We start from the raw sequence: 22,269 nt of genomic DNA, 5'->3' as shown, positions 1-22,269 counted from the left end.
GGACAGATTAAAAAGTGCATCCACCTCTTTCCACAGTGTGAATGATATTTGGTAAGATAATAGTGCTTAGCTAGAAATCTGGTAATTGTTTTGCAAATTCATAAAAAACTCATGCTTATTTTAGCTGTCACTACTGTCTGGGTTAACCTGTGCAACTTCATTTCAAAGAGAATCTACTGTAATGTATATGAATAGTGGGACAAATTCTGATCTCACTTATACTAGTGCAAATCAGAGTAATTTCATGGCAATTGTGTCCTGTGCCAATTGTACTTCATTGTAATTCTATATATTCAAATGAATTTATTCCTGATTTACACTCTGGGAGAGATAAAGGAGGTCTGAGGAGATCATCTGGGTTTCTATTTCAGTATAGGAGATAAGAATTTGCCTTGTTGCCTTACAAGCAGATGTCAATATATGTATCAGTGTATGCATCCATATATATATATATATATATATACACACACACATATACAACACATGTGTACATATAATATATCTGTATTTATATATACATATACATATGCACTCTTAGAAATAAAAGAAAATACAAATATATTCGTATATACACTTGTCTAATTAGAAGACTCACACAGGTTACCATGTACATAGTAAATGTCATGTGTTCTATTATACTGGTGGTATCCAACATATAACTTCTTGATTAATCAGTCCTTGATACCAAAAACATCTCAAAATTTACAGTAGATTCCTTTTTTTTTTTTGTCCCAATCCAGGTTGCTTTGCTACAGACATCAAGCACATAACTAGGAAGATTTCATGCCAAAACAAAAATGAAGGCCACAGTACTGTAAGAAGAAGATACAAACATACCACCAAAACAAAACCACATACCACAAGGGTTGAAAAATGGTCCACTAAGGGTTGGGGTTACAAAATTTCAAATGATAGAAAGGGACTATATCATGGGCATAATGACATAAAAAAATCATATTGCAGAAGGAGGAGAAGAATGGGGAGGTCAGCATCCATCAATTTGTTTCAAGTCTCTCCTACCCAAGGAATTTGGTCCCAGGAGGCCCCAGCTGAAGGATTCGGCTGACCAAGCTTTCTCCCTCATTAAGTGGGGGAGGAGCCGTAGGCAGATGAAGTTTACTGAGTACATCCAAAGCAGCAGTGAAAGAAAGAACATAAACAAACTTTATGTATTTTTTGTGCCAGAACACCAGTGCCACTGTCTGGTCCACAGAGTGGAATTAGGCTATACACTGAATAAGGTTCCGTCCTAGCAATCAGATTTCTTTCTGCTTCTCTTTAAAAGTGACCAAGATGTGGAAAGGATAAGTGGTACAAAGCATCTGATTCACCACCTTGTTTGCTGTTACTTGTGATATTAAGAGGTATCCTGTCTGTCAAAAGGAATGGTTGCCTAGCTTTTAGCATCACATCTGCAGAGTTTCATAACTGCTCTTGCTTTTTTACCAGATTAGAGCAACAGTGAAGTAGCCAAAACACGTCTTGGGTTATGTTCTCCTTTCACACTCCATATAAAAGCAGTGGGCAGTTAAAAAAATACCAATCAACTTTTTTTCGTTTCCTAAGCTCAATCCTTTAGAAAAAGCACTAATGAAGATAGCGGCTCTGATGAGTGCCTGTTATAACAGGATTTTAAAGCAACTGATTTGTTTCAAAATGAATTTAAACTATTGGTGTTTACAGAGTCACTTTTTTTACAATTTTGAATGAAGCTATTTATTGTAATAGAAGGGGTTCCTTCAATCATCCACTTTTGGATGCCACAGTTGATAGGGAGACAGCTGGTAAAACAAAAAAAAGTGTGGATAACTGCTGCTTTCAGCTGAAAATTGCTAAAACAAGGTCAGCAGCAGACATAAATCCAATCTTTCTACAGGTTTTGCAGCATAGGACAAGAGAAACGGCCAAAAAAATCCAAGGTTGTCCTATTGCTTAGTTTAGCAATTTCAGCCCCAGAAAAATCAAAGGCACCGTGCTTCCCCGATAGTCCAAATTACTGATAACACAACACAAGTCTCTAAAATCAGCAGCTGTAACTTGTGTTGTATATATAGCAGGCTTTACATTTGGGCGTTAGATCAGTGCTGTGCTATTCATGCCTTACATGTAGATTATTCAAATACAGCATGAACTGCCTTTTCTGGCTACAAAGGGGTCTTTTCCCACTATAATATCACAACACTGAGTAATAATTATATCCAAGGAAGCACATTAACCTTAGTGCTAGTGGTTAAAACATCTGTTTTCAAAGGAAAAGGCATAAAAGCTTTGCGAATTGTTAACTAACAACTGATTTGTATTTCACACGACCAGTCTGCTACTATATGTTACAAACATCTTTTTCTGTTCAAGTCTTGAAAAAGGAACCATTTCAGCGCCACTTGCAAACAGACGAAAACAGACTGAACATTTTCCTTTAGGCCATATGGCACCCCTTACCCAAGAAACTGAGCACCAGAAGGTCCAACTTCAATCAGGCGGCTGGCCAGACCTTCGCCTTCCACCACAGGAGGCATGGTGGCCAGTCTGTGGCGTTTCACCAACCGGCAAGTCACTCGTGTTGGAGCAGTGCATTTCCGCGGAGGAATAATGATTCGTAGTCCGTTATGCCTGCAACCTCTCATAGCACCCCCACGAGCATCCACCATGAAACTAACTAGGAAGCTGAAAAATCAGGAGAAAAAAATCAGATACAAAACATATCAAAATTCCTTTGGTTTTGTTCCACATACGTAACAAACTACATATGTAAATGTAGCTCTTTCTCAAGATGTACAGTTAGAAAAAGCCTTTCTCCCATGTGAAGCGCTAAACCATGCTAAGATCATTCATTAATCACTAACATCTGCTATCTAAGAGTTCTTCACAGAAAGTCTTATTTTACAGTGCTGCTGTTAGTAAAAATACCAGCAGTCACTAATAAATGTGAACACGTGTGTATGTACTTATTAGAGACAAAGTCAGGTGCAAATGTCATTCTCTGTACCTGCAAGCATCTCTATTGTAAAGTTGGCACTCTTTAAATACTTTACAAGCAAATACATTTTATTGAAGAAAATTATTTATGACTCCAGGATATAAAGCCAATTCTGATTGGAGGGGTTGTTGGGTTTTTTTTTTTAGGTTATCTCTATAATTCTCTAGTTATTTGCTAAACTATAATTTCTAACAAAAATGGTTTTAGATTAAAAAAAAGTCAAATTTAATTCTGGAGTGTGTGGATACAATTCATAATACATCAGTGGAGCTACTTATATAAAAAACCCAACATGTCACTATTGTTTGAAGAAAATTTTAGGCTTTGGTGAGATGAGAATAGCTACAATCATGGTATAAGAGGTTTATTTATGAATTTTTGTTTTTCTGTGCTACGTTGCACAGCAATACAATGTCCCAGTGGAAAACTTGCAGATGCATAATGTAAATTATCTTATTTATTTCTTTTTCTTTCAAAGGGAGAAAAACGTTCCATGGGACTTCTCTATGCTGAACTTTTAATAGTTCCACATATAACCAACAGGTAGATTTTGACAGATTTGTTACAAAGACTGGGGACATTCTTGGGAAAGGTGTAGAACTACTTGAAATTTTTGTACTGGTTTATGACTTAGGATCATGCCTGATGTGGGATGGGAATGCCAGGTTGCTGGAAGTGAAAATAAGAGTAGATGAGACAGAATGGTATCAGGCCTACTTCTAGCCACTAAAATAGAATCACCACATGGGGAGTCGCAGAAATGAGAAGGACCTGCAATAGAGAAAAACCCTTGAAAGATGAGTAACAAATACAGGTATTTTTCCACTGTCCCCTTGACTGTTCTGTGCAATAAACATTGCATCCATTCACTGTCCACACGGCTACAGGTAATTCCACATGCTGTAAAAGCACAACACTCCACACACCGTGCAAGTCAGAAAAACGAATGATGGAAAGGAGCCACAAGCGCCAGTCAGAAGCACACCATGCACCACGGATGCCAGTCTTTCGCACACATGCAGTCTCCTATTCTACTGCCATTCATATACCTCTAGGTTTTGTTTAGTGTAAAAGTCTGGGTAGTACAATCATTATCTCATTCCTTAGAGGTTGGTGTTTCTGTGGTTTTAACAAGGGGGGAAAAAAAGAAAATGAAAACATTTTACAGCTTTGATTCTCTGGGGATTTATTTAGAAAAATGGGAGCTTCCTTCATAAAATACATACTTTATACATTGTAAAGCACAGGTGAAAGAAGAGCTTAAGAGATACTAAATGCTCAAATGTTGCAATAATGCTCCGTGGCTTGCACTGCGATTTTCTTTTAACTGTATGAAGTAGTCTTATCAAAGTGGTTCTGAATTACGTTTCTGAGAATCAGTCCAAGCCTCTATTGTAATGGGTGTGTTAGAGGTAGTTAATAACAGTGAGTGCTGGAAGAACAGTTTCACATTTTGATGCTAATACTATGAGCAACAGAAATACTACCCCCACAATTACCAGAAGCTAATAAGTGCACTTATTGAAATAAATTAGCATTCACATTTTTCATTGTGTAAGCTGTCATGAATAGAATTTTTAGGAATCAATTATTTTCACTATTGACGTAATACTCAAGATTGTATACTTTAACAACAGGATAACCTTCTTCTGCTGTCCATCACTGAAACATTAGTGCTAGGTTATCTGTCTGTCTGACGTCCTCCTCAGCTTACCTCCCCATGTGTCTCAGCAATGCCATAAACGCTGTTAACTGGTAGAAGAATACATACACACAAAAGGCTAGGGTCCAAATAAAATAATCTCCCTTCTGACCACAATAATGGGTTCTGTTGCTTTTAATATGGTGCTCCTTCTCCATATAGCAATTCCTTTCAGACTAACTAAAAGATAAGCAGAGTGCTGAAATAGTAGCACCTTCTCATAAAGCACGTTACACAATAAAGATAACTAGGTTGAGGTGTAGAACCAATAAAAAAGCTGAAGAAGCAGGAGAGCAGTCTTTGATTCTGACCATCTGTAACAAAACTGGTATCTCACCGCACACACACAGTCATAGCCCTGTGTTCCCACACTCGCAAAGCCTGGGATCTAATACAGATCAGTCAGAAATGGAGTGTGGCATTTGTCTCTAATAATCACTCGAGATGCAGAGAGATAGCTGTGTGTGTTCAGGCCTTAAAGGTGCAACTCCTCCTTTCAGTTTAAGTTTAGTGAATGTGCCTGGTGGGACAGAGCAAGGTCTGCCAGTGAATCTGCCACAAGATCTATCAGTCATCTATCACTGAAACCAACTGCTGCTCCAAAGAGTGGAAAAAAATGGCAAAGATAAGTATCACTGGGAGGTGGACACAAAGATAACAATGGTTAGGGTAAAAACAGTAGGACATTATTATTCATGGTAAAAACAGCTGTTTCTAGCATAAAGAAGACCTAATTTATTTACGAAATAATGAGACACAATCTGGCAAAAAGTAGTGTTCACCACAGTATATACCAAAAAATAGATTTGTGCCATATCACTGAAAGAGACCCCCAGATGATTTGGGAGATTCCTGAAGGGTTCTGTGACTTCTGGATGAGTCAAACTACCTAAGAGACTGCAAGTATGAAGTTCAACAAGGCCAAGTGCATGGTCCTGCACGTGGGTCGGGGCAATCCCAAACGCAAGTACAGGCTGGGTGGAGACTGGATCTAGAGCAGCACTGAGGAGAAGGACTTGGGGGTACTGGTGGATGAGAAGCTCAACATGAGCCAGCAATGTGCGCTTGCAGCCCAGAAGGCCAACTGTATCCTGGGCTGCATCAACAGAAGCGTGGCCAGCAGGTCGAGGGAGGTGATTCTGCCCCTTTACTCTGCTCTTTTGAGACCCCACCTAGAGCAATGTATCCAGCTCTGGAGCCCCCAATACAAGAAGGACATGGAGCTGTTGGAGCAGGTCCAGAGGAGGGCCACGAAGATGATCAGAGGGCTAGAGTACCTCTCTTATGAGGACAGGCTCAGGGAGTTGGGGCTGTTCAGCCTGGAGAAGAGAAGGCTCCGGGATGACCTTATAGCAGCCTTCCAGCACCTGAAGGGGGCCTACAGGAAGGATGGAGAGTGGCTTTTCACAAGAGTGTGTAGTGATAGGACAAGGGGGAATGGCTCTAAAGTAAAAGAGGGCAGATTTAGATTAGATATTCGGAAGAAATTCTTCACCATGAGGGTGGTGAAACACTGGAACAGGTTGCCCAGAGAAGCTGTGGCTGCCCCCTCCCTGGAAGTGTTCAAGGCCAGGTTGAAGGGAGCTCTGAACAACCTGGTCTAGTGGAAGGTGTCCCTTCTCATGGCAGGGGCGTTGGAACCAGATGGTCTTTAAGGTCCCTTACAACCCTTACCATTCTATGATTATATGATTCTATAAGTACCCTTCAAGTACTGGATAGCAAATTCAGGCAAACATAGAAGAGTATAAGGATAGCACAGAAATATTAGTGCCCATTATCATACTAAATATGGAGGAGCTAGGTCAACACTACTATGAAATTCCAGAAAAACAAATTTTGAAGAACTAGAATGAATATAGTGCAAAAAAAAGAAACTGAAGGGGAAAATTCCTCAGCTCCAGAGCCATGGCATAAAGGCCTGAAAGGACAGTACACTGATGCAGGATTTGCAGAGCTGACACAGAATGTAAAAATATGTTCTTTTTCAACCATACCTCCCTGTTTATTTCCCAACCTTTTGCCACATCCATTTTTTGATCCACTTCTTTAATCCAACTTCTTTTTATCTCTCTTTTTCTTTTAAATCAGCAGATAACACACAATTTTGGTTATGTAATAGAGTCAAGCAAATAATTCATAACAAAGCATTTTCTGAATCACAGTAGCCTCTTTTTCTGCCTATTTTCTACATACTAGGGCACCTGGATGGTGACATTACTGTTCCAGGACTGGAAAAGCTTTGCCCTTTTGCAGGACTGTGTATATCAATACACAAATATTTCATACAAAATTAATGCATGACATTATAAAACTTGCTTTCTGAAATTTGCATTTAGGAAAGCGAAAAATTTGTATGACTAACATAAAGGAAATGTAAAATGCAGATTAATTATTTTGTTGCCCACGCACACACAAACTATTTTTCCTCTCCCTAATGTTTCTTTTAGCAGATGTTGTTAAGTAACAAGACTGAGATAGGAAGAGATTGTACTCAAATGAACAAACAAAACTAGCAGGAATAACTAGCAGATTAAGCCATCACTCTGGGAAGTGGTATATTTTCATTATAATTTCTCATGGTCATAAAGAAAATAATACATAATACTAGCATATGAATAACCCTAACATCATACATACTCCCTGAAGCTTAGGTGCGGAGGTGCTTCTCTTACTGCATGCAGAGAGACAGTGCTTTGCTTTACCATCCCTGAGAGGCACCTGTTCAGTCTTTGCATCGGTCTTCCCTGCTCTGACTTCAAACTTCATAAGATCCTCCTTCTGCAAAGGGCACTGGGCACCCTCTGCTCATGCTAACTGGAAGGTGCAAGAAGTGACTTTTGCCTAAGCAGGAAACTCAGACCTTACTCCATGTTCCAACTGCACGAAGCACTACTACAAGAACTACTAATCATCTACATACAGAGAACAAAGAGGACAGGGCTCATGAAAGAGAAACACAAAACGGCTCTGAAGAGTTCAAGAGAAAAAAAAAGAAAAGAAAAAATTTAATAAAAGAGATTAAAGAGAATAAGAAAGCTCTTACAGGATATCACTAGAAAAGGAGAAGAAAGGAGGCATCCTAAAAATATAGGCTGATAAATGTTCCTTACATGCTTCTAAGATAATTTATTATACTATTAACAATGAAAGAAAATGTAAAAGAAACCAAAATAACTTATAGGAATGCCATGTAGATATAATAGTTACAATTTTCAGAAGGGGTTAAAAATGGCATAAAGTGGAAGGAAAACCTTAGCAAGGACTAACTATGGTTAGGAGAAATGAGGTAAAACTGAGGAGAGGGAAAACAATATAAATAGGAGAAAAATTTTGGGCAGCTAAGAAGGAAAACATTCTTGTGAGCCATTTGAAATAAAGGTGGCTAAAATAAGTGAACTGATTGATCATGCAATGCATCAAAATTACATGTACTTTCCATCAGCAAAAGTCTATTTCAGGACATGTTTTAAATGCCCTTCCAATAATAACTATATATAGGGTAAACATTATTCTCTAGCACTGACTTCAGCTTATCTTGGCAACCCATGGCAAGAACTTAAATTTCAATTAAGTGACAATTCAAAATCAAAGCAGATTATGGATTAAAGCAGCAGTCAAAATTTGTACCTCGAGGGTGACTAGGGCAACAAGGAGATGATCTGTCTCAGCACTAAGACAGCCTTTGAGTAAGTTTTATTTTCTGCCAGTTTTAAAGGTTCCGTTAGAAATGATGCATGACACAAACATGTGACTCTGACAGTCTTGCAAATTGGATCGATACTGAGCTTTCCTGAGATTTAGCAAGGTGGTAGTCCAATATAATAGCCAAATCAATGAAACAAATTAGGTTTTGGGAAATCATTGCCTTCTCTATTTTCAAAAGTATGAAGGGGAAATCAGGATTTTTATTTTTTTAAAAGAAAAATTAAAGAACAAAAGCAATTATTTCCTAGGAATAAGTTATAAACTGCAGGGGAGTCTACACATGCTTCTGTTAAAAACATGGTTAGCAGTTGAATCAAGCATCATCCACTCTCCCTTAATTTACATTATTTACTCATATATTAGAGAGGCCATTTCATTCTCTTCAATTTTAGTGCAATTAAAAACTACATACTTGCCATATAAAAGGTAACTATATCAAATAACATTGGCTACAGCATCCTTCTGGTTGAGGACATATGTAAAAGGCCCCTAAATCTTTGAGGCTGTTTCCATGCCTTCTACAGAGAGAAGAGCAAACAGCAATGGGTTTGCTAATGGCTCCACTTGAACAAAACACAGACTATATATATGCATTGGATTTATCCACTGCACAAGGACAAAAAGTTATAGTGTATTTTCATGAAATATTTGTATTTCAGATCTGAGCCTGATTTTATTCATATGGAATTAACTTGATTTTATTCTATACCTATGCTCATTTGAAAAGATAATAGCAGGACAAACAAATAAAATAAAGAATGGATGTGTCAGCACTGGGGGGTGAAAGATACTTCTTGCGTGATTTGTGAAGAATCACTGTGACATAAACAGCTTTGCAGAAGTCACAGTTTCAGGTGGCTGCGAATGCAAGCATGTTGGCACTCAAACACACTTCTCATTCTGCAGAATCACTTGAAGAGCCATGCAAACCTAGCACCGTGAAGTGTCTTTCTAGAACAGGCAATAGTTCTTCAAACACACAAAACCAGAATAGGCAAAATCAATACATCACCACTTTCATACAGTCAGTTCAGGTATGATTATTCTTTCAGACTAGCTAGGCAGGCACACATGCTATCATCAGGTAGCAGGAAACAATAAAAAGCTCTGACTAGAGCACATCCATTGTAGACACATTTAAGAACTTTTCTGCGTACATTATCTTAATTTTTAAAAGAAACTGGGAAACAAGGAGATAGCAGCATTCAGTGTTAGTCACAGTGTGAAGAAGCAGAAACAAACAATCAGGGTGATTCAGCCATTGTAAAGTGTTCAGCTGGAGACGGAAAACTGATAGAGAATCTGAAATTAAGAAAAAAGGCCTTGATCCAGCTCCCGCTGAAGTCAATAGCAAGTCATTCAGCTACCTCAGTGTGCTTTCCATCAGGCTGCAACTATGCCATACATGAACAAGGCAAAATACACGTTCCAGGAGGACAAAAAACATGATCCTACACAGGAAACCACTGGAGTATTAACCTATGCTAACATTTTTCTCACTGCATGAGTCAACTACAGAGCGACTGAGTGACATGATGTAAAAATATGGGTTTGTAGTTTAGGTTTCTATTTAGCCATTTAATAATTTTACACAGCTAAATATTTAAGAAGATTTTCACCTTTCTATCATTATGTTAAAGGGGAAGAAGAGGTACACTGCCAATGAACACTCAGTTTGCCAAATGCAGATAATCTCCTTTGGGAAGGTACCACTCTAGGTGTTCTGAGCAGGATGCAATGTGCCAGTGATTCAACCACTGATTAACCAAGATCACACAAAAAATGCATGTGGCATGAAAAATTAAATACACTGGGTCTGTGCTGTTATTCTCCTAGTTCCGATATGGTGGCACAATTTGGTAAATATGGCCTAGGGAGTGGCTCTGCAATATTCTTTATATAGACAAGTGAGATTAAAGGCCCGCTTTGTAATATAACAGTTGAAACTAAACCTATCTACAGTTGTTTGTGTTGGATTATTTGTGTGGGCTTTTTTTCTTCATTTCAACAATATTAAACCATGCCACTAACAGAGAAAACATATTATTAATTAAATCAATGGTTAAAACAGTCTAGGAAGGTATAAGAAGCTTTGTTAAGATTTTTTGCAGTGGACTTCTTGTGTGTCCAGTATTCCTTTCTTACAGAGGACACAGCAGATGGGAGAAAGTGGACACTTACTGTATAAGAAGAGAAACAGGGCCATGTGTAACTATTCCTGCTAGTCAGGGTACTTTTTTTTTTTTTCTCTCGGCTACCATGCACTACCAAAACACTAAAGCATCCTGAAGTGAAGTAAGAGAGGAGGATAAATAGGGTGGGTGAGAAGTGCAATGTATTAAAGAAAGAAATTATGCAGAAGTTCACCTGCTGTTGTCATGATCAAGACATGGAGAAGAGTATCTGCAATAGAATAGATGATTTAACATCACAAAGGAAAAGTAAGGGAAAAAAAGAATGAGTTAAATGATATACTGAAATATCGGAAAAATGAAACATTTCTAAATTAAACACATGAACATATATATATGCATATTCATTACATGTGAGCAGGTACGAGTAAGTATGGAAAATAAGCCTACATAAACATCCTTGGCTACAAATGGTTACTACTACCACAGCAGTAAAGCTAGAGTGATCTAGTTTCTCCACACACATTCTCAAACAGGAAGTCAGATACCTAAAATATACAGTTAGATTCCAAGTAAATCTTTCAGAACCAGATCAGGGGAAATGCTGCTTGGTTTAGGTGTCCACATCTAAAATTTGGACCACAGGATATCAAAGGGTAAGGTATCTAAGGTAATTCCAGTCAGTGCTTCTGATAACACAATAAATCATGATTTTATTTTCTTCAGATTTCCTATCAATACCATCTGTTCTCCACTTTCTTCCATTTCAACATGTTTCTTGTCCTCCTTTTGTTCTGCACTACAGAATGACAAATTCCAAACTTTCAGTTTGACCGGTTTAGGCTCTCAGTAATGTGTCACATGGCCAGTTAGTTTTTTGATGTCGCTTTTTATTATATAGATCTCCATCGCCATTTTCTTCCACTGACATGAACAGCAATTTGCTATTAATGAAACACACCTGCCAGTTTCTTTATTGTAACTTTCTGGGTAAAAGTCATAAAGGTTACAGTATAATTTGAAATCAGTTAGACTTTCAGGTTTTAGAAACGACTATCAGCTGGTTGCTGCCAGGTCCTGTTTCCATAACTATTTCCAGGAAATTAATCTCACACTGGGGAAAACAATATTATGGATTCAAAATACAACACTTGAAATGTATTTTGTTTACCTTGTTAGCAAGGATCCAGCCTCCTTTTTTGCAGACATGTAGCTAAGAATGATAATTCACATTATTTGTCACAGTTCGAGCTGCCCACTCCCTCATCCATCTCCCTTTTTCACTGGCAGAAGCAACAACTTCCAGAAAGGTAAATTCACTGATAATTTCACAACTGTTTAATCTTGTCAGATACAAGTACTGATACACTTTGATCATCTATTAGTCAAATAGGGACTTCTTCATCAAATCACATAAAAGAAATCAATAACTTTCATTCAATAGTTTTACTGTGAGCAAGCCTGAGCTGGAAAAACTGCAGAGCTGTTATATATCTTGCTCTAGAACACAAAAGCAAGTTAATATCACAGTGTGAACTCAAAGCTCCTTCCTCACAGTGCCATGTTTCTGACAATATGCCAGATTTGCCTCTCTTCTTATCTACCATACCTCGACATATTTGTCAGTAAAATTCTTAGAAATATAATCTATACAAGTAAATATTGGAAATTTTTTCACTGTATCACCCAAACCCAGGTACGTAAACAACATAATTTTGCACATAATTTATATTCTAAAATCTTACAGTCAGCCTTATCTTTACCATTCGCACTTAATTGTTGTGGGTGATACCAAAACAGGAATACAATTCTGTCACAGAATCATAGGATAGTTTGGGTTGGAAGGCACCTTCAACACCTGTCAAGCAACGTCTAAATGCTGCAAGTGAAAAGAAATCTTTCAATTCAGTCATTTTTTTGCCTTCCATCTTAATGAAAATATGCTTGTGTTCTTCCACAATAGGATATTGTGAAGTATGAGATTAAAACTGTGAAACACATTTGCATTTATGCAGGCATTAGTTCTGTCTCTCATAATGCTTCAGCAGGAAATTATACGTAATATCCCCCAAAACTACCAGCAAAGCGGTAAAACTCTATCTTATTGGATATTTAGCACCCAAACGTTCTGGTATATTCAGAGATCCTTAACTTTGTTCAACATATAAGATTAGATAGTTTTATCAGGAGAAGCAAATCTGATTTGCTGAATGGAAATTTAAATGCAGGAATTTATACTTTTTCCTTCAGCCAATGTATGAAACTATTTGGAAATTGTTAGCTGTGTAAAATGACCAGGAGGTGTTTATGTTGAGATTGTGAGCACCAAAAGAGTGTTACATTTTAAGAGATTATTATTTGCTTGTTTTCAAAATGGCTGCCAAAGACCCTGATCAAAGAGCTTGCTTTTCTTTCCTTATTGATGACATTGTCAACACGCTGAAACAACAGTCTCATTTAAATTCTACATGGATGGTTAAAACATTTTCCTCTTCTGAAAATTCAGACATAGGAGAAGTTTTGATTAGTTGTGCAAAGGCTCAAACATATGTCTGTGAAATTCCACACCAAAAGAGCAGCTCTCTATAAATTTACGCTTTTGCTTGGGGGTGTTACACTGTGATCCACGGAAACACTTCCTTACAATGAAAAATCAGTAAGAACCCAACAACAATTTGGGGTTAGCCACTGAAGTAGTGCAGAGAGAGAATAGCGTTGTTTTTTTTCTCAGATTGCATAGAATACAAAATTAAGATCATCTGTGCCAAATAACTAACTGTCCAATACTTTGCTGATGGGTTACTTTATTAAAACACAGTCCAAATTCAGCACATTTCCAATGTCTTGGGCAAAACCAAGGCCATACCCTTGCTTAAAGCCACTAGCAATGTAAATATAGGATTTATTTTCAAACACTAAGAGTTTTCTTTCATGACAGATATATACTACTTTAATGCGTGCACCTGAAATGTCAGCAGCGTTGCTAGTTCATAAGAACCTAGTAATAGTGTGTGTCTGTGTATGAAGGAGGGTGTAGGTGACGAGAGGGGTATAAATGACAAACGTATTTGTTGTTGTGCCAGCTAAGTGAATGCAACAATCATGCACATGGTACTTCTATAATTGTTTCTCTTTTAAAATAAGGTCTTGCAAGCGAAACTCTAGTAGTCAATGTATGTTCCTAAAAAAAGAGATGTAAACAAGATGCACCCCAACAGTTTATGATAACTTCATGATGCGGGCAAATCTAAGCAGGATAAAAATGAAGTGTTGCACAGTCTTTTCCAAAGGCTGAATAATCATTATTATAGGTTTCTTCATTAAAATATTTAGTGGCAAGTTAGTTGGTATGTATAAAAAGAACATAATTTGTGTCATGTTAAATGTCACTATTTCATATAAGGCTGCAGAGGGCATTGCTCCTACTAAAATCAGATATTCTTACGCTGCCACTAGTATCCTGGTCCTCCAAAAAGATGCAAATATCACTAAGATATTTTTTGAAAGAAAAATACAAAATTATTGCACATCGAAGAAATAAATGCCACTCTTCTAGAAAGTATTTAGTTCATCCTCTGCAATCACTGGAAAGACCTACCTGTCTGAAATTGAAAAGCAATACATCCTTTGGAAAAAGTCTGTAAACTATTTAGCATTAGAAGAAACTACCAAAACAATTTCAAAGCTTACATACTGACATATATATAATACTGTACACATTAAGTATTTTCATTTAATTTGTTAGTTTCAGAGCTCAAGAAAAGCAAATCCAAACAACACTGGTCACAGCCAAATATCCTGTTACCAGCTAACAAACAAACTTCTCATATATGTCACAAATCAGTCAATTTGCAATCGCAGCTATGACAACACTGTTCCTTTTCTAGACCAGGACTGTCTGTCATTCCAAATGGGACTCCAGTGTTATTTTTCGACAGTTACGGACTGTAAGACTGTTTCAAACTCATTTGATATCAACAAAAATATCTTCCTACTTGTGATGCCCAGCCATTCTGTATACAACATAGCTCCACCGAAATGAAATGCTTTTTCATGACAGCAGTTTTTTATGAATTCATCTGCACATGCCTCATCAAAAGATGCAGAACACAAGTGTAGAATTCCATATAAAGAACAAAATTACTTAAAACACAGTAAGTAAGAACACTTAAAACAAATGCACTCACAGATTTTGAGGGCAACCAGGATAAGTTTTGTATGTATGAATTTGGCTGGGCCTGCATTTTGACCTGTCTTACTCCATTTCAATGAGCTTGCTTAAATGTAAATATTTACAAAGAGCCAGTTGTGAGAATATATGAACATAGTGGCCAAATACATGTAAAGTACATGAAGTTTAGGTTGCTTGTCTATTACACGGTTCATGTAATTTAAAATCCTTGGTTTCTTTCTTTAGTAATCATGACAAACACTGGAGTTGGTGTTTACCTAAACTACTTCACTCGCATAGGAAGTATTCACCATGTGGAGTGATTAGGCCCTTGGTCTCAATTATTGCTAACGTTAAAAAGACACTGTATTTATTTTTCCATAACATTCACACAAATGTATGTGTGTGTGTGTCAATTATCTCATTCATTCCTCTTGAACTTGGCCGAAAGTTCACTGGCTTGCAGTGATTTCAGTGGATACTCTTGGTACTCAGGCTTGCTTGACTGTCAGAGCTTAAAAGATCGTAATAATTAATTGACAGCTCTAGGAGGTAATGAATTAAAATATAACTCCTAGTTAAGCATTAGTTGAAGCTGCTGCCACTGAAGGTATTCTGTTTCTCTTTTTTTAATATAATGCTAATTGATACACTCACCCTGAATGAATAGGGCTGGAAGAAAGAGTCACGTTGTCCAAGTTTTCAGGGCCCCAGCTTAAGCGATATGAGTTCCTTTCAGCTTCTTTGGCCAGAGTTGTTACCTTGGTAAGCAAAAAACCCTCCTTTTTACTATAATAAAATCAATTAATCAACCAAACAATAAGAGGATGTATTTTGCATAGTAGTGCTTAAAGCTTTTAAATGTTTTTAAAAAAGAAAACAAAGGAGTAATGATAGCATTAAGATATTAAAAACTCCTAATTGTAACATTTTGTGTTTGTTGAAAGTAATCGTATGTTAGTGGTCCCAGTGAAGTGAATGCTGTGATTTTTCAAAGTGGCATTTCCTTGATAATGTTTTTTTAACTACAAGCATGCTTCAGGATAATATCTTTGAGGCCAGTGGCCTTGAGTTCATTAGAACACCTGAATATTTAGCCCAATGGCTGTTAGCATCATTCAAAAATCAGTTGAAATGGAGAACATTATAAAGACTGTCCCTGTACTATATTCACACAGATTATCCATGTATTTTGGAATAGAATTTAATATTGCACAGTATAATATGCCACTAAATATCAATGAAAATTAGAGAGTTTTGTATTAAAATAAACAAAGCCACACACATGACATAGTATCATTAGTACAATCTAAACTGTAATCTTTTTATATTTCTGTAATTATCCAACCGGTAAGTGAACTTAAGAGAATTTGCTTACCTGCTGGCTGGGGATTACAACTGTATCGTCAATCATGGCACTGTCCCTCAGGTAGGAGGCATGGCTCAATGTATGGGACCTGTCTGAACTGAAGGATCGCAGGCTGGTAGGTTGGTAGGATGCCATAGCAATATATCAGCAGTACAGATGATGTTGTAAAGGTGTCATGATAGATCGAGTGGGAGAATGAAAAAAGCGTGCTATTAGCAATATGATGCAGCTTCCAGGGGGAGCAGATAATAGTCACGGGGGGTGGGAAACCGAGCTTTACAAATCTGTGTTATGCTATCTGTCTGACCAAGGGCCACAAAGTCTTTTGACTGACTTTTTTGTTTCAAAATGCAGAACCTAGAGATTAGTCTAGATGACAGTTCATTTTAAACTCACAAATACTTTATACTTGGCTTTGTGGCATGATAGTTTCGTTCTAATAAAGAGCATGAGCTTCTTTTAAGTAAGGCTCTTTGGAGAAGCGCTTTCTCCTGCTACATCACACAAGCAAACCACTACGGAAAACGAGAATGCTAACATCTGATGAAAAGCTGAAATGACGCTTTCTGAAGCTTTGTTATGATTTACTGTCTCCCCTTAGAATAGGAAATAAGTAAGCTTGATATTGTCCCCTGGAAGGTACACACAGCAAGGTGAATTGAGGCCAGCCACAAGCTCCTGTGTAAAACAAAATTCCTCCTCTATATGCCAACAGCATCTTTAGAGAAGCAGTCCAAATGTGAGCACTGTTTTCTTTGTAAGCACACACAGCTCAACAGCGAACTGGTTGCTGTAGCAATGAGAGATGCAAGGCAGTAAATACGCTGCTTCCAAGCACTTGCTCAGACTGTAACTGCGGTATCCACTAGCAAAAAGCAAAAAAAGACAAGTAAGACAACCACAGAAGGACATACTGAGGTAAACGGGGTTTCTGCTACCAAATAGCACTGGCTTTGTCCTTTAAGTATTTATTACCAGTGGTATTACATCTGATCAACCACCTTTAGATGTTGTAGGTGTACTCTGTGATATGTTCTGTATCTTGAAGAACATAGTACATAGAACTGAAGGAAGCAGTTTCATTTTCATGGCTTACACATCTACGAGTAGTACTCATAATGACTAACACACTGGATCAGAACAATAGGCCATTTATCTAGATACACAGATTTTTAAGGAATAATTCATTTTCAGCAGTTAGCAATAAAAAAGTCATGTGTACATTATGGACATGAGATTCTAGTGCTTTAAATGCATATCTTGTTGGAAATCATATTTTATAACCTGATTCAGACAAATCAGCCTTTTTTAACAATAGCTACATTCACTCAATTTTTTTGATTGATTTTTAGAACCAAATAGTTATCTCAATTTTATTATAAATATATGACATTGAAGAATAATCAATGCTATTGATCATTGACTTATACCAATGGCCTATTTATCATACTAGATGGATTGTACAAAACTGAAAGCAAAGATAGGTATTACACAAGTATCAGCCTTAGGAAAGTCTTGAGAAAAAAACAAACCAACAATAAATAATCTCTGTTACATGTCATGAAACATCTTTCACCCAGACAAGTGGAAGAGGTGAGACATGTAAGGCTGGTGGAATTGTGCATTTCTGGAATAAAATTCTGATTCTATTAAAACAACCAACAAAATTCAATAGGGACAGAATTTCACCCTAACTGTCTGCATATAACATCACAGAAAAAAGCTATGAAAGAGAATCTTGACTGAGGAGTATTTTGGTTAAACATTGTAGTGTGAATTGGGTAAGCAGAGTACACCCTGCTTGTTTGTAACAAGAGTACTTCAGTGAACATTTGTTCTTTGGTTGAAAAATAAGTCTCAGTAGCAGACCCCATTTGCCATCATTATCCTTTATTCATTTCAATGTTTGACACTTTCAGAACTGCTTCGCTGCGCCATGCAATGCTTGTGAGAGGTTCACTATCCAAGTTGCAGGTTCTGCTATTCAGCTTAAGTCATGTCCTGGATAGATACTGAATGAAAGGAAGTATGTCCTAGATTTGCCTGGTTATCTGTATGGTGATTTTGTCCATATTCTCCTGCAAGTACCCGGCACTGCTACTACCACAACTACAAGTAGCCCAGCACATATCCACTATGTAGTACCTGTATGTAAGCTCTAGTAAATATCCAATACATTGAGCGTATGGACTTTATCTACAGGTATGCACAAGCATGACTGAGGTCTGCAGTAAATTAGAAGTTTCTATTTCCTACTACACAATTTCAAAACTAGTGTTCAGATGACACTGCCCCTCTTCTGTGCACTGTACCAGCTAAATTAAGAGCAAAACCAGTAGTTAAAAGGTCTGTGCTTCTGAGACTTAGAAATAAAGGTACTGACTGAAACAACAGTCCACTTACAGAAGTGTAGTGGCACTGAACAGAACTTATTGTTTATTATTGTAAGTCTTCAGGAATCCGGGAAAAAAAAACTCCAACCTGAATCACAGAGATAAAATTAATGTCTAAATACAAATTCTTTCCAAATCTGGTTGAGAAATCTTACATCACTGGGGTTGTGGGCTCAATAGCACTCTACTCAGCCCTAGAGACTGAACTGTGGAACCCAGCAATGCTACAAAGCTCCTGAACATCAGAGTGTGTCTTGTCCACATCAGGTAATGCACAGGCATGTATCACCCACCTCTTCTAAGCCCTGAATAAAGCCCAGGTGATATCCAGAAAATAAGTGGAGCATACTCTAGAGAAGTTTCTAATCTGGATGACTGCGAGACCATGTTGCAGTACACATCCACTTGTCAGCCTAGACAGAGCTCTAGTAATCTCTAGTCCAGATGAGCGTATCTCTTGTTGTGGGAAGTATATGTTGTTTCAGAAGCTGGGAAAAGAACCTCATATCACTGAAAACTGTATAAATCAGCCTTGAAAACATTTCTCTACTTAAAGACTGAAAGCCTTCCTCACACCAAAAAGGTGGAAGGGACTTACAATGAAATGGAGTCTTTTCGAATACTGGTGATCTGATACGGTCCAAATCAGTTCTGGCTCTCAATATCCAGAGGGATAATCCAGCTAGTGTAGTCCACTCTCTTTATTTTTTGTTCTACTATGGTTTCTCCACATAAAAAAGGAAAATGGCTAACCTTCCCAGCAGCATGGTGACAGAAGGACAGCTACCAGCTGTTGTGATCTAGTGCAACTTCCCTGATCCTTGCTAACCATATCTGCATGGGAATCGGGGAAATTCATGCGGGACAGTGGCTATGTCATACTGCGACCTCTCTAGACAGAGTGTACTGCTGGACCAGTATTCATCACTACGTATCATACTCATTCGAGACTATCATTATCTCCAACAGCAATGTTGTTCATTTGGTTCTCCAAAACAACTTTCCAGCATACAGCAGGCCTCCAAAGTGGATGAACAGAAGACAAGTGCCATAAAGGATATAGAGACAACATGTTTTCATGCTGTGTAATACCTACCTGGGCATGGTGCTAAAGAAAGCATATGAAAAAGAATGAAGGGGAGAGAGAAATAAAATAAATAGGGAAGATGGTTACAAAATAAAAAGATATGTTTTTAAATCAAATTGTTTAATGCATAGGATTACATAAGTCTAGACTGCTAATATTATTTTGCTTTACTGGATTTCTTGAAAAACCAAAGTCAGTATAATGCAATGAAAATCACATAAAAACAAAAGCAAAATAATTTAAGCAGTCTGTGAAAATTCTTACAACTAGAAACCCAACAGTGACAGAAAATGAGACCATGGAGTTAGAAACATGCTTTTTCTTTCGTTCTTTCTCCTTTTATAATTTTGCTTCATTTCAATATGATCATGCTTGATATAGAATGTGAAATAATTTTCATATAACACTAAACAGTGCACATCAATTATATGCCAGTGAAAATCTACGGAAATCCATTGATGGTATTTAAAAGCTAAAATATTTTAAATGGGAGCAGAAACTGGTTTAACACTTGCCTGCACAATAATTTCTATACAACATCTTAAAATGAAAAAAACCCTCAAACTTTATTACCGTTGAAAGCGCGTGACAAAAGGTTTTTATTTTTAAGCATTCTGATGTAGTTCATAAACATCCTCTGAGACTTAAAAAGCCACACAGTCACTTTGTTTTCAGTGGATTCACTGGGGCTGTCTGAAAACCAACAAAGACTCCAAGCTTGTAAGACCTGAATGATCAGGGATTTACACATGCTGTGAGGCAAACTGAACTGTTTTCTGACATCTTTTGTTCCAAGAGCAATTCATAGCCTACTGAAGTAAACAGAATGGATCCTACCAATTTTACCGAGCTTCGGAAATGCTGCCAGAATAACAACGAAGAGTGGAAAATGAGGTAGGTTAAAAATTCTTTTTGTCGCCAAGATCTCAATCTTTTTTTTTTCCCCCCTGTAGTGAACCCCAATTCTAAAGGCAGTAAGTCTGGAGACATTACTGGTTTACACTAGACATTGTAATTTTCAAACAGGAATGCCTGGGTAGCCTATTCTAAACTAGAATTGTGTGTGTTAATGTGCCAGTGTGAATCTACACTTATGCTCACTAATAAAGGTTCTCATTCTGAAAAGGGATCTCTGTATTAAAAAAAAAAAAAAATGATAATTCTTTTAAAAAAAAGATTAAAGCTACAGGCATTTTTATTTCACAAATACATCCAGGCTTAAGTTCAACTTGTTAGATACAAGCAAATTAGTAAGTTTTCTTGAATGACCAAATCCATTGCTCCTTTCCTGATATTTGTAGCCAGCAAACTACTCTAAAAAGCAGCTCACCTAATGCTAAAACATCATGTCCACTTATTCACCCACCCCCTGACTCATGACAGGAAGAGATGGAGACGATTCATAAGCTCTTTCCATAGACAGCTAGACTCTTCTTCCTTTGCCTGACCACAAAGGCAACAAAGCAAGCTATGCCTTTTCAAGAACCAAATAAGAATCACAAACATATTCTTCACTAGACTCTGAATATAGTATTAGTGCCAAATGTATTCATTTCTGGACTGGTCAGGAAATACTCCTCCTGACCACACTTTACTCCCAGAAAGTGGCAATTGCCACACTGGCACACCCAATAAAGAACTACTGACAAGTGCATCCACGTCTCCCTTGAGTCAAAGAACCCGAGAAAGGGATTTCAAACATTTATAACAAAATGTGTGCAGCATTATCATAAGAAAAGATACATGTCCAGGCAAATACCTGTCAGATCGTCCTCCTTCCAAGCTGTACCTTAGGTAGTTCATACCATCTAAGAACTGGCTACTTGGTAAAGAGTCATCTCCTAGTTCTCGGAGGTCTTCTGGCCTAAGGTATTCTCCTCCATCTCCTGTCATTGTGTCATCACCTTTAAACCAATCACAGAAGGGATAGAGATAAGCACACACGCAAGTTTGATCTCGTTTACATGTTGGGATCTAACAGCTGGATGGCACAATAAACAGCAAGGCATTTTCCGCTCAGGAAACACTGCAAACCACAAGCGATTAATGTATTTAATGAAACTGACACATCAAGCAAGAATAAAAAAAAAATATCTTGAAATCAAGGTGATTAATCAATTAGATTTAATCTAATTTTTGCTGTTGCACATACTGGCAAGGCGCAAATTTCGTTGCTACTTCTAAAGCATGGTCTCTCTGTTCCTTTACCCATTTTAGCTCTCTGGTCACAGTCATATTGTATCACAGCCTGACAGTTGATGATTAAACATAATCACTTACTTGACTGTAAGCTATGTGTTTGCAGCTGAAAAGGTGTTTTCTGTGGCCTTATGCCTGATAGTTGCAAATCCTAACTTAAACTCTCCATTGTCCAAACTCCACTTCATATGAGGTTGTCTCACCCATGTTCCAAGGTCCTTCCATGATCAGCAAAAAAATTCTAATTTCTAAAATACAGCAATATCTAGCAACTGGAAATAAGTTCACATGCATAGATGGCAATGATCATTAATTAGAAAAGTAATTCATAATTAATCAAAGGCTAAATGATCATTGGTTATCTGACATAGTAACCTTTTTGCAATTACTCTGAATAACAGGGCTTTTTTTTTTTTAAGGTCCAAAATTATTTTCCCCAGGAAATTCTGTCTATGTGAAGTCACAGTTTGCTTTTCCCCAGCAGACTAACAAAACAGATTACATTGCCAAGCAACATATGTAGATGTTTCT

General features: G+C 37.5%; 1 protein-coding gene across 2 annotated transcripts in view; it reads right to left on the bottom strand.

Moving 5' to 3' along the window:
* Window positions 1-22,269, bottom strand: part of ANK2 (ankyrin 2) — a 365,935-nt gene that overhangs the window by 49,696 nt on the left and 293,970 nt on the right. For both annotated transcript variants that reach the window (XM_075420874.1, XM_075420873.1), the window contains 7 exons: window positions 21,299-21,443; window positions 16,069-16,171; window positions 15,348-15,451; window positions 11,691-11,732; window positions 10,755-10,790; window positions 2,440-2,664; window positions 1,021-1,119 (listed from right to left, as the gene is read on the bottom strand). In XM_075420874.1, coding sequence (XP_075276989.1) covers window positions 1,021-1,119; window positions 2,440-2,664; window positions 10,755-10,790; window positions 11,691-11,732; window positions 15,348-15,451; window positions 16,069-16,171; window positions 21,299-21,443 — 754 coding nt within the window. The remainder of the gene's footprint in view (window positions 1-1,020; window positions 1,120-2,439; window positions 2,665-10,754; window positions 10,791-11,690; window positions 11,733-15,347; window positions 15,452-16,068; window positions 16,172-21,298; window positions 21,444-22,269) is intronic.

The sequence above is a fragment of the Opisthocomus hoazin genome, chromosome 5 (assembly GCF_030867145.1).
Source record: "Opisthocomus hoazin isolate bOpiHoa1 chromosome 5, bOpiHoa1.hap1, whole genome shotgun sequence".
Classification (NCBI taxonomy): domain Eukaryota; kingdom Metazoa; phylum Chordata; class Aves; order Opisthocomiformes; family Opisthocomidae; genus Opisthocomus; species Opisthocomus hoazin.
This window is presented reverse-complemented; position numbering and strand designations above follow the sequence as displayed.